This window comes from Hemiscyllium ocellatum, chromosome 11 (genome assembly GCF_020745735.1).
Source record: "Hemiscyllium ocellatum isolate sHemOce1 chromosome 11, sHemOce1.pat.X.cur, whole genome shotgun sequence".
NCBI lineage: Eukaryota > Metazoa > Chordata > Chondrichthyes > Orectolobiformes > Hemiscylliidae > Hemiscyllium > Hemiscyllium ocellatum.
The window spans coordinates 22,334,655-22,348,247 of record NC_083411.1 but is presented as its reverse complement, the minus strand read 5'-3'; the positions used below and the strand labels follow the sequence as shown (position 1 = coordinate 22,348,247).

General features: G+C 39.8%; 1 protein-coding gene across 1 annotated transcript in view; it reads left to right on the top strand.

Annotated features, from left to right (window-relative positions):
* Nucleotides 1-1,264: 1,264 nt before the first annotated feature.
* Nucleotides 1,265-13,593, top strand: part of LOC132820127 (tumor necrosis factor ligand superfamily member 13B-like) — a 41,691-nt gene continuing 29,362 nt past the window's right edge. The window contains exons 1-4 of the mRNA XM_060832060.1: nt 1,265-1,570; nt 4,346-4,481; nt 10,730-10,786; nt 13,321-13,433. Of these exons, the coding sequence (XP_060688043.1) occupies nt 1,325-1,570; nt 4,346-4,481; nt 10,730-10,786; nt 13,321-13,433 (552 nt within the window). The 5' untranslated portion in view covers nt 1,265-1,324. The remainder of the gene's footprint in view (nt 1,571-4,345; nt 4,482-10,729; nt 10,787-13,320; nt 13,434-13,593) is intronic.

Genomic DNA, 13,593 nt, shown 5'->3' with positions numbered 1-13,593 from the left:
GAATGGTGATATATTTCCAAGTCAGAATGCTGGGTGGCTTGGAGATGACCTTGCAGGTGGTGGTGTTCACACATAGCTGCTGCCCTTGTCCTTCCAGGTGGAAGTTGTCATGGGTTTGGAAAGTGCTGTCTCAAATTCTTTACTGGATTTTGACAGTGCATCTTACAGATAGTACACACTGCTGCTGGAGTGTTAATAGTGGAGAGAGTGGATGCTTGTGGATGTGATGCCAGTCAAGCTGCTTTGTCCTGGATGGTGTCAATTTCTTGAGTGTTATTGAAGTTGCACCCATTCAGGCAAGTAAAGAGTACTCCATCTCATTCCTAATTTGTTCCTTGTAGATGGTGGACAGGCTTTGGGAAGGCATGATGTGAGTTACTCACCATAGTATTCCGAGCTTCGGACTTGCTCCTGTAGCCATTGTGTTTCTGTGGCAAGTCCAATTGAGTTCCTGATCAATGGTAACCAGGATGCTGGTGGTGGGGGATTCACTGATGAACACATCATTGAATTTCAAGGGAAGGAGGCTAGAGATGGTCATTGCCTGGCAATTGTATGGTGTGACTGTTACTTGCTACTTGTCAGTTTGAGCCTGAATATTGCCCAGGTCTTGTTGCTTTTGGACACAGACTGCGTCAGTATCTGAGGAGTCGCGAATAGTACTGAACATTGTGCAAACATCAACAAACGGCATGACTTCCGACCATATGATGGAAGGAATGTAATTGCTGAAGCAGTCTAAAGATGATTGGGCCTAGGACACTATTCTGAGGATCTCCTGCTGCTATGTCCCTGGAGCTGAGATGACTGAACTCCAACCATCTTCCTATGAATGGACAATATTTGTCAACAACATCCAAATCCTGAGAATAAACTTTCAAAACTTTATGATCACCACTTCTGAAAGTGTAATGTCATTTTCTTTTCGAAAAGTACTTTGCAATCTATGAAGTAGTTGACAAGGAATCAAAGCTTCTTTGCTATATACTGTACATTAACTCTGAAGGAATGGCATTGAAAGGGAGGTTTAGAAATTTGAAAATTTACTTCTATTTAAAACAAACGAAAGAAAATTTTCTGGTGCAGGCTTATTGTTAAGTAACAGATTCATTATTGATTGATTGCCTATGTTTGATTTAGTACTAGAAATTAAAGGCGACAATGCCCTTTTAACAAAGAAACGTAAATATGCAAATATTTATACAGCCATGCAATTTCCTGTTGCCATTTCAAAATAGCGTCTCTGGCATGTGAACTTCCTCTGTTGAGTAAAAGAATTGTATCTGAGTGACTTGGACTAAAATCATTATTTATTTAAGTAGCTATGCAAGCCAAATGTTGGATTAAATTACCAGATACAAAGACTAAATCTACCTCGAGAGGTCTGATTGGAACTGTTATCGTTCTCTTCTTTGCTGTGTTATGCTGCTTGTCTCTGCTGGTTATTTTACTGCAGCAAATAAGAGACCTACGGAGTGAACTGGCAAAAGTCCACAAACAACTTCATGTTTTTAGCAAGAGGACAAGGGTAAATCTTGAGGATGATTCAGTGGAACATGAACAAGAAATGGTAAGGAAACATTCCGCCTGCATTTGTCAGATTGTTTTCATTTGCAGTAATAGAGAAGGTGTTGCAGAGGGGATAGTTCCTTCAGAAAGCAGACAGAGGAGGGTAAGATGTTTTTGGTGATGATGTCATTGCTGTAGGTGGCTGAAAAGTCAGAGGCTGATAGTTTGAAAAGTGAAGACTGGTGGGGTAAAACATAAGGACACGAGGAAGCTTATCATGGTTTTGGGAGGGAGAGGAAGGGCTAACAGCAGAGGTACAGGAAATGAGTTGGACATCGTGGTGAGAACTGTCTGCCACAGATAGGGGTGTCATCAGTTCTGGAAAAAGCAAGACATGTTGCAAATGTCACTAATGAAAGGTGACGGAGGAGGTAACAGAACACAATTAAATCATTACAGAAAGCAGGGCATGTGGAGTATAGTTAAGTGGGTGCGAGAACTGGTGGGCTTGTAATTTTGTGCAAAATCGCTTAAAGGCTCACCAATGTCAGAAGAACTATTCCTGAGATGCTGCCTGGCCTGCTGTGCTTTGACCAGCAACACATTTGCAGCAAATGTCAGAAGAACACCCTTCAAGATTGCATCAATTTATGAGAGCATCTGCCAATTTAGTCCAAATATTTAGTGTATATATATCATGGATGCAAAGCATAAGGAAGTGAATTGAAACTTTTGAGTATAGATAAGATCCTAGGTCCAGTGAGCTACCTGAGCGATGACCTTCCCAACATCATAATGTCAGAAGTAAGGGCATTCGCTGATGGCAATATTATACTTGTACTATTCATGATTCCTCAGATACTGAAGCAATCTACACCTGAATATGGCAACACTTGGATAATATCCAAGTTTAGGCTGACAATTAGCAAATAACAGTCACACCAAGCAAGTGCCAGGGAATGACCATCTCCAACAACAGATGATCTACCCATTGCCATTCAATGGTATGACCATCACTTAATATCCCACTATCAACATACTGGGAGTTACCAGTGGCCAGAAACACAATTGGACGAGCTATTTCAATACATTGGCTACAACAGCAGGTCAGAGATGAGGACTCATGCAGCCAATAAGTCACCTCCTGACTCTGCAAAGCCTGTACATCATCTACAAGGCATGAGCCAGGATGGAATACTCCCCGTTGCCTGGATGAATGCAGCATCAACAAAACTCAAGATGCTGACAGAATACAAGACAAAGCAGCCCGTTTGACTGGTATCACATCCACAAACATTCTTTCCTTCTACCATTGATGCTCAGTAGTAGGGATGTGTACTATCTACAAGATGCACAGCAAAAATTCACCCAGACTCCCCAGGCAGCAGCTTCCAAACTATGGTACTCCCACCTGGAAAGAAAAGAACAGTCACCTGCAAGCTCTCCTCCAAGCTACTTTCCATCCTGACTTGAAAAATATGTCACTGTTCCTTCAGTGTCACTGAATCAATGTCCTGGAACTGTCTCCCTAACAGCCCTGAGGAGGTACTTATACAAAATGGACTCAAACAGCTCAAGAAGGCAGTGAACACCAACTTCTCCAGAGCAATTAGGGATGGTGATAAGTATTGGCCCAGTCAGCACCTGAATCCCATGAATCAATAAAAAAAGACTATTTTGTTCCATTATTGTAGACAAGAGTGGAATCAAAATTCAAGAGATCAATATCAATGCTCCAACTATCCTGTCACCTAAAAACATGGCAGCATTAATATATTTATGGAGTAATAAGATAGCCCAAGAAAGGTTTGCACCATGCTGAGTAAAGATTTCTCTTTGTACTAATTGAGGAATCTCTCCAGATGACGAGAGGAAACAGTGAGCCTGTCATTTTTGTGCAACCTTTAGCATAGAACTGAAAAGGAGCATTGGCAGAGGGCTGGAAGCCTGTTCTGGAGAGCATTCGATGCTATTATAATCAGCACATCGTCATTCCTTCTGACAAAGAACATCGCGAGGTGTGGGAAAAGGTGAAAAAGAGAAAATTAAATGCATTCTTCAGAACATCCCTCCCCTCCCAAGTCTTGTTTTTACGTAGTTAAGATTTAGGGTGACATGGTGGTTCAGTGGTTTGCACTGTTGCCTCACAGCGCCAAGCACCTGGGTTTGATTCCATCCTTGGGTGACTGTCTGGTGGTGTTTGTATATTCTCCCCATGTCCGTGTGGATTTCCTCCAGGTGCTCTAGTTTCCTCTCACAGTCCAAAGATGAGCAGGTTCAATGGATTAGCCATACCAAATTGTCAATAGTGTCCAGTAATGTGCAGGTTAGGTGGATTAGCTTTAGGAAATACAGATCAAGGGATAAGACTGGGTCTGGGTGGGATTCTCTTTGGAGGGTTGGTGTGAACTCGATGGAACAAATGGTCTGCTTCCCCACTGTAGGCATTCTATGAATTCAATGTAATGCCATTGTGAAACTGAGTCACATTTGATGTGCAGAATTAATAATTTGGGCTACAATTGGCCTCTGCAACCCAAAACTGCAATGGAAGATGCATGCATGTTTCCTTGATCTGTTTTTCATTGTGACTCTTTGGTAAATGCAAATGTTAGGCATTGACCAGATCAGGAGCAGCTCCGGGACTCCCATTGTAGATTAGTGTGTTGGCATTCAGTTAGTATCAATTTACCACATGTAGAATGGCTGATGGGATAAGGCTTTAGAGAAATGCCATGATCTGTTCAACAACACTTTAAGAATCAGAGCTTCTGGGGAGATGAGAAAACAATGGGAAAAATGTTTCAAGACACATTTTGTTTATAATTGTCCATAGGAAGATCTGTCCGAAAATTTGAAAAATAGCTATAATGCCAAATCCCAAATAAAAGAGCAGTTAACTGGACTGAATGAGAAGATCTATGATCTCAGGAGCATTTCAAGGAAAAGGAGGGATGTAAGATCCTGTGGAAGTAAGTGACTGATTATAAATTATGTTCAAAATGAACTCAAAAATATTGTGGGTTTCAACACACTGGAATTCTAATACAAGGGGTAGGATTTTCTCTTTGGGTGCAGAAAACAAAGGTCTGGATTATTTTTATGTCCCCTAGTAAAAGCACTCATCGTTGCTGATTTTCACAAAAAAACAAAACTATTTTAATTGCTTTGGTGAGTGGCTTGTCCCTTCACTTAAGAATGGCAGTTAAACATTCAAAGCTGGAAGGGAAAGCTGGCTTGGAAGAAACAACAGGCTGCAACATGATGAAATAAAGGGAACGATTGATTTGAAATGCAGGTATCCTCTCACTAACCTTTCTAAGAAACTAAAAATATAGGTCATGCAGCAACACCATCACTGTGTGGGGGAAACTCAGTAGAGGGTGGTCTGTGGCTGTTCATGCACCAAGTTGAGCAGTGAGGGTCTCTACACTACTATGAATTATGCCCCCACTTCTTCAACCCCTTGCTCAGTCTTTGACTGAGAGACAGGCTCCAGGCACTTAAACTGGCACTAGCCATGGTTGGGATTTGGAGGTCAACTGGCAATCTAACCCCACAGCCACCCACTGTGTCTCTCCAAGAACAGCTGAGGAGGGAGAATGAGTAGCGCTGTCATTCTGGCTGTGCAGATATAATAATCTCCTGCCTCTGACAACTGCTCCAATGGGGAATGATGCTTCAGCTCTTTGCTATGATGAAATGATTGAATATTTGCATAAATTCTACCACAGGCAAAAGTTCCTGATTCAGTTGGTACTCTCAGCCACTTCCGCTGAGAGATGCCAAGGAGAGGCTGGGCACTTAGCCACAAAAAGGAAAACAGACAAGGCTGCTGTGAGCAGCATCTTCCTATTAACTGAATTTTCTGTGACGCAAGTTAAAACTATTTGTCCTATGTATTTAAAAATCATCAAAACAATTCAGAAGCAAAATATAAAAATGCTAAATCTTTTCCAGCTTAATTTCCACCCTCAAAAACTGTCCTGCCTCTCTCTTACACCCTGCACTCCCCAACCTGCACAGCTTGACTGTTCTGCACGCTGTAACCTCCTCCGGTCCTACAACTGAAGATAATCCACACTATTTGAATTCTGGACCTTTTACCATCCCTGATCTCAATTTGTCCATTAATACTAACAGAAAGTGCTGGAGAAATTCAGCTGGCCTGGTAGCTTCTGTGGAGACTGATATGATACTTCTTCAGAACTTCATTATTCAGGAATGGAGCATAGATGCTGCTAGTCCTCCTGAGTTTCTCCAGCACTTCCTGCTTTATTTTAGATCTCCAACATCCCCAGTGTTTTGCTTTTACTTAATTTCTCCACCACGGGAAGCCCTGTCATCAGTTGCTGAGGCTTAAACTATCGAATCCCATTCCTAATCACCTAGGACTTGTTAGCTCCATTTCCTCATTAAAGACTCTGCTTAAATCCTGTCTTCTTGAATAAACTATTTGTCTTGATATTTACTTATGCAATTTGCTGTAAAATTTTGTTTGATAATGCTCCTCTGAAACACCTTAGGAGGTTTTATTGCATTACAAGTGTCATATGCATGCAAATTGTTGTTTGTGTAAATTCATTACGTAATGTGCTATTGATCAAACTAAAAAAAAAATCAAAGTTTTGATTCTGTGGTGATTTCAAGATGATTAACAATTAGCTTGAATGTTCAGACTGGAAAAAGGAAACTAAATTTCCTGCTCTCTGTTGAAGGAAACTTGTTGGGATGTGTATTCACACAGCTATCAGATAGTGTTCCTTAGATTAACCTAATAGGATAATAGGATTGCCCTGAGACTGAGACTGGGTAAATAGACAATAGGTGCAGGAGTAGGCCATTCTGCCCTTCGAGCCTGCACCACCATTCAATATGAGCATGGCTGATCATCCTTAATCAGTATCGTGTTCCTGCCTTAAATTTGGGCTGTATTCTGGAGTTTAGAAGAATGAAAGGCAACCTCATTGAAGCATATATGATTCTGAAGAGACTTGGTGCAGTAAACACTGAGAGGTTGCTTCCCCTAGGTTCAGAAATCTGGAACACGGCTTCAGTTTAGGAGTTGATCCCTTGGGATTGAAATGAGGAAAAATTCTTCACTCAGAATTGTGAATCTTCAAATTCTCTATCTCAAAAAATTGTGGCTGCTCCATCGTTGAACATATTGAAGAATGTGATAGCTATCGAAGGAATTTGGGAAGTGGGCAAGAAAGCTGAGATGGGCTATGATCAGGCTGGATGGCTGAGGAGGTTCAGAGGGGTTGGGCGCATGGTCCATGCCAGCACCTGTTCATTATATTCTGATATGTTCAGTTTTATGTCCCACAGGGAATACAATAGCAGTAACTATGCCAATATATGAGGAATAGGATAGCCTAACGTTGTCCAAGCATGTTCTTTCTGAACTCCTTCAAGTTTCACTTACCTGCCAATAATATAGCAAGTCACCTTTTCATGAAACTGGAATAATTACACTGGCATCCAGGAACAACAAGCTCAAAAAGCAAAACTATAGCAAAAGCTATTCTGATGATGGAAGCCTATCTGATTCCAAACAGACTGAGGTACACCAATACCCAAATCTCAGTCTTAGCTCTTCAGCTATCTCCACATAAGAAAAAGTTAAAGTCTTATAGCCACAAAGTCCCATGAAGGTTTGGGTTGGGTAAGATTATAAAATGTTAAAAACCTGAAACGCAACTTCAACCTGCCCTCTTCCAGTTTTAACAGAGACAGGACAAAAATAAGCAGCCAATCCACTTCCAGGAGATAGGATTGGAAGTTAAATAAGCTGGTACACCTCGTATTTAATCACCATTTTAAATTTTATTCTAGCTGTTCAGTTTTCCAGTCTGCAGGAAAACTAGCAGCAGCCAGAAGAGGCAAGGGTCTAGGTGATATCTACATACCTGCTGCATACAGCTTACTGCTCCAGCTCCCCACTATGATAAGCAAATTACCAAACCTTTTTCTAATCTGCTATCAACCCCCTTGCTCTGGCCTTTCTGATCTCCTCATAAAATGTCTGACCACCCTCAACTCTATCCCCTATTCTATCCTCAGATCTCCATCACCATCCTGGTCTCCAATGTCACACCTGACCCATACCAAAATAATTCTTCTAATCTTACACCCCCATCCCAGACAGCCATAGGAACACAGGAACAGGAATTGGAGTAGGCAATTCAGCCCTTTGAATTCACTTGTCCATTTAAATGATCATGCCTGATCTTATCCTGGTCTCCACTCCACTTTCCTGCCTGCACTCCATAGCCATTTATTCCACTTTTCATCAGAAACTTATTTATTATTTACTTGAACCTATTCATTGATTCTGCCTCCATTGCATTCTGAGACAGATTCACAACCCTCCGAGAGAAGAAGTTTCTCCTCATCTCAGTTTTGAACCTCCCTCATCTTGCTCTATATTAATGCTCTCTTGTTTAGGAATGTCCCATAAGGCACAATGTCCACCTTATTAGTCCCCTTTAGCATTTTATATACCTCAATCAGATCTCCTTCATTTTTTTGAATTCCAGTGAGTACAAGCCCAAGGTATTCAACTACCCCTCAGACAACAGTCCTTTCATCTCTGGAATCAATCTAATGAGGCTCCTCTGCACTCCATCAGTGCCACCATAACCTTCTTCAAATAAGGAGACCCAAACTGAACACAATAATCCAGGCATGGGTCTCACAAAACCTTATCTAATTATAACAACATTTCTTTACTTTTATGATCCAGTCCTTTTGCAGTAAATGTCAGGATTCCATTTACCTGTCTTAGATGCTGCACCTGCGTAAGTCACTTTCTGTGATTCATGCATAAAGACACCCAGATCCCTCTGCACTGATGTACCTTGAATCTGCTTCCCATTTAAATAATAATTTGCCTTTTTATATTTCTGGGCAAAATGGACAACCTCACACTTCTCCAATTAAACTCCATCTTTGTTGCGTGGCAAGATGATTCAATGCGTAGCAGTGATGCCTCATTGCGCCAGGGACCCGGGTTCAATTCCTCGGGTGACTGCCTGTGTGGAGTTTGCACATTCTCCCCGTGTCTGCGTGGGTTTCCTCCAGGTGCTCCATTTCCTCCCACAATTCAAAAGGTGCGTAGGTTAGCATGGATTGGCTAAATTGCCCGTGGTGTTAGGTGCATTAGTCAGGGGTAAATATAAGGGAGGGGAATGGGTCTGGGTGGGTTACTCTTTGGAGGGTTGTGTGGACTTGTTAGGCTGAAGGGCCTGTTTCCATAGTGTCGGGAATCTAATCTGCCGGATTCTGACCCATTCTCTTAGCCTATCAATATCCATCTGTAAATTCCTTATCTCCTCGTCACTGCCTCCATTCCCACCTATGTTAGTATCATCCACAAACCTTGCTATGTTACTCTCTATCCCTGCTTGCAGATCACTTATACAGATTGCAAATAGTTGAAATCCGAGAACTGAACCCTGCGGCACTCCACAGTTCACCATCCAAAGAAGGATCCATTTATCCTGACCCTCTGCTTTCTGTTAGTCAGCCAATCTTCTATCCAATACTCTGCCTTTAAATCTCCTGGGATCTAACCTTATGGATCAGTCTTTTATGTGGCATCTTGTCAAATGCCTTCTGAATGTCTAGATATACTATGTCCATCAGATCCCCATTATCCATCTTGCTGGTTTCATCCTCAAAGAACCCCAGCAAGGTTCTCAAGTACAACTGACCTTTCACGAAACTATGCTGACACTGGTGAATTGAGATTTGTTTTTCTAACTGTTCAGTTATCTCCTCCTTTATGATCGACTTCAGTAACTTCCTCACTACAGAAGGCAACCAACTGGTTTACAGTTTCCCACTTTTTTGCCTATCTCAAATAAGAGTGTACCCTCTCGAATTAGCATATACATTCCACTGGTACTTTTCCAGAATCCAGGGAATTTTGGAAAGTTATAACTAAAATATCTACTATCTCTGCTGCCACCTCCTTTAATACCCTCGGGTGCAGGCCATCACACCCTGGGGACTTCTCTGCTTTTAATCCCATCAGTTTGCTTAATAACTTCACTCTAATTATTGTAATTTCATCAAGTTCCTTTCTAGTAATGCAGTTTTCAGGAAGACATTATTATCTTCCACTGTGAAAACAGAGACAAAATATTGGTTTAGTACCTCTGCCATTTTTGATTTTTCCATTATTAACACATTATTTTTATCCACTAAAGGGTCAATATTTACTTTCACTATTCTCTTCCTTTTTATATACTTATAGAAAGTTTTTGGTTATCATTGCTTATGTTTTTTGCTAGTTTCGTTTTGTAGTTCATCTTAACTCTTTTGATTTCGTTTTTCATAATCCTTTGCTGACATTGAAAGTTTCCCAATTGTCCAGAGTGCCCCTAACACAATCCTGGCCTTTCCATCCTTATTTCTTTTCTCTCATCTCCACAACTACTGTCTAAAGCCAAACACTTACTTGTCCATTGTCCAACAGCCTCTCATGCACACACCTTCCCTCTCTGTTACTCCCTCAGTAGTTAATATTTCATTTTATTCTCTGCTCAATACTGCAAATCAGGCTAATAGTAATTAAGTAACCCATTTTGTACCATGTCATTATTTACTTCCAATGGTTTAGTTGAAAAGTAGATTGTCAATTCACTCTCAATTCATATGTTGTAGTACTGGCAGTGGCCAATTTTATTATTGTGAGATGACACAAACCAGAAAGGAATAAACATAACGAAGAATTTAAAACATTTTATTCCTTTGTAAAATCCACCCTGAACATCATTTTGCCAATAAACAATGCAGATGCCAGGAGTTATTATAAAACTTTTCCAGATTTTTTTTCATTAATGCACATGCTTGGTCTCCAGCACATCAATATGGCACATTATCTATGCATGGCATACACAATGGAGGTTGAGAATGAGATCTCGGGTCTTCTGGGGAGGGCAGATGATTTACTGTGAAGGTTGAGAGAGACCTGATTAAAGAAGAAAGCATTTTAGGGAAAGGTATGCAGAGAAAGATTCACATTCTATTGTTGGAGAGCATATTGCAAGGTTGGAATGGTTGGATCAAGGCTACATTACGTTATAGTGGTTAACAAAAAGGGAAACTATGACACCATTTTAACTCAAAGCATTCAGAGTCATTATTTATCAGTGATGAATGTAATAATAAATTGCAATTAATGAAATATTAACCAATATTTTCTTTGCAGAACAACTATCATTCCTCCAGCTGATTCCTGATGCTAGGGAAAGCATAATTCTGCAAGGTAATTTAACAGGGCCTTTCTGTGCTGTAAATACTGTATAATGCCCTGAAATACAATTTCTTTGATCTCTACTTTTTTTAACTCCATTTCCTCTTGGATCATTGGATATAATATGTGAAACCCTAATATTGTGCTTTCATCTTTAGCTTAATCACATTCTCTAATACTTTTCCTTTAACTCATATTGTTTTCAGCATTTCAGGTGTTAATTCTTCCCTTGTGTCATTTTCTTCTGCAAACAGTGAAGCATAGGAATTCTTACGATTTTGTCAGTTTCTGTTTGTTTACAATCAACTTACTCTCCTCCCTTCTCATAGGTGCCATTTCACACCTATCTATTAGGAATACTAAGCAAGATTTATATGAAACAATATACATAGATACATAAGATAAAATCTTAGGTATGATCTTTGTTATTGTGGCAAAGTGCAATCAGCATAATTTGCATTTCTCAGGCACATGTAAAATGGAAACTTTCTCACCATAGTTCACTGATGCATAAGGAAAAACAACAGATTCTAAGACAAAGCAAAAACTAAGAAGGTTGACAAACCTGATGACGGAGTTTTAAGGTGCTCTAATTCTGACAAAGGGTTTAGGGAGAGATTACAGAGCATGGACTCTTTTAATGACAGTTTTCCAAGATTTTCGAGTGTTATTAGAGTAGAAGATGCAGGCTGAGCATTTTCTACACTTGCAGCTCGTAAAGAACTATTCAGTCTAAACGTGACTAAGATTTCTCTGAACCATGTCATAATTTCATTTATTTGTTTCACATTTCTCCACCTACATTCACTCACCTTCAGCCAGTTTCATTTTTTAAATAAATACATGTTTTTTTCCCACACTAATGTGTTCAAGATCAGAGACAATGAGTCAAAGATAAAAGTGTGAACATACATTTCTGCTCTTGCTGACTATTCATTGACAATCTATCACACCACCATTGATGCAGTGGCTTAAAATTATAAACATATCTTCTGTGACTTCCTCTCGTTGCAAAATTTGTTTGTCAGCTGAACACATTTGTTATTTGGATTTTACCTGTCAAATTATTTCCCAAGAATGCTCTTCAATTAAAATTCTTTGATTGCCAATAACAATCAGACAAAGCTATTTTCTAACCACCTTGTCTGTACAAATAGTTATCTTTTATCCACATTTTTTACTTTCAGTTAACATTGCAATCATATTAAAGCTCAGTGACTTATTTTGTATTTACTGCCAGCATTGGCACACAATGATATGATGGTCTGAATTTTACTGGAAATCAGCTGTTTCAATTTTGGTGAGTTTCATGGAGAATTTCTATCCGTGAATCCTTGTAAGATTTCTCATACTATTATAAGAAAGTTAATGTCTTGCCAATGCACCACACCTCTATGGTGCTCACTCTGCTCTCTTGACAGAGGTTGGAAGTATTCACCAATGCTGGTGCCTTCTTTAAAGTCCAGCTCTGCACCAGCTTAAGATCTGTCAATCTGAAACTGCCTTGCACAGCTCCTGTCAATCATCCCAGACATGTTGAACAAAGAGAAATTAGAGCACAACTTTGCTGGCAGGTCTCTGGAGGTCCTGGAGGAAGGGAATGCATGCAATCACTGCCCTTGAAGTGTGTCTTGATGATGTTGCTTCTTGTTGCTCACCAGTGAGAATCCAATCTTCCCGTTCAACATTTGGTTCTCTCAGTGACATCGAATTTCTTCAGTGTCATACGTACGTGATTTTGCCAACTTTCTCTTCAACACTCATGTTGTTCAATGGCTGGCAAAATTCAGCTTAATGCATTAATATCCTAGCACTCTCCCGATCAGAGGGTAGATTGTGAGATCTAATTATATTTCCCAAAATGTTCCAGAAAGCAATAGGGAATAGGGGGGGGCCAGGACAAAAGGAAATTTAAAGTTGCCATTCTCACATGCCTCACATGCCCAACAACTTTCACATGTCCAACAAATCTTCCTCAGCTCTTATTTGCAGTAACAATGTTTGCCAGAGATAATATGCTTACAGTCATCGTGTCATACAACACTGAAACAGACACTTTGGTCCAACCAGTCCATGCTGACCATAATCCCAAACTAAACTGGTCCCACTTGCCTGAGTATAGCTTATATCCCTTCAAACATTTCTTATTCATCTATTTATCTAAATGCCTTTTAAACAGTTTGAACTGGACCCACACCCATCACGTCCATGTTTTCTTGTTTCATAAATAACAGCTCTATTCATTACTTAAAAATAAGATGAAAACATTAAAGTGAAGTGAAATACAAAGTATAGAAGGTCAGTTACAATAATCAGATATTTCAAACTGTTAAAGGAAGCAATTAATAAAGCATAAATGTAAATTCTTAGAAAATAGATTTGTGTTCATGATGTACTTCCTTTTCATATTAGCATTGAATTAACTCAGATAGTATGTATTGCCTTTGGAAATCAAATTATAATAGTTTATAATATATATGCAACTGCAATAATATCCTTGCTTTGTTGAAGTATTCTTCATTGCCACATTAATTTTATCCCAACAGAAGATTCAACCTTTATTCCTTGGATTGTGGCTTCCAGGAGGGGTGAGGCACTGAAGAAAGTTTCCAATAAAATAGTTGTGAGAGAAAATGGCTATTACACTGTGTACAGTCAGGTAAGCATAACCTTATAGTAACTAATGAGTGGTAGAGCTGGCTTCACAGTATAAATTGGGAATGTGAGGTTTCTCTTAACTTGCCATATCCTGGAAGCATAAGTGTGGTTGCCAACCATAAACTGTGTTTGCCTTAGTGGAATGTTACAGTTTGGGCATT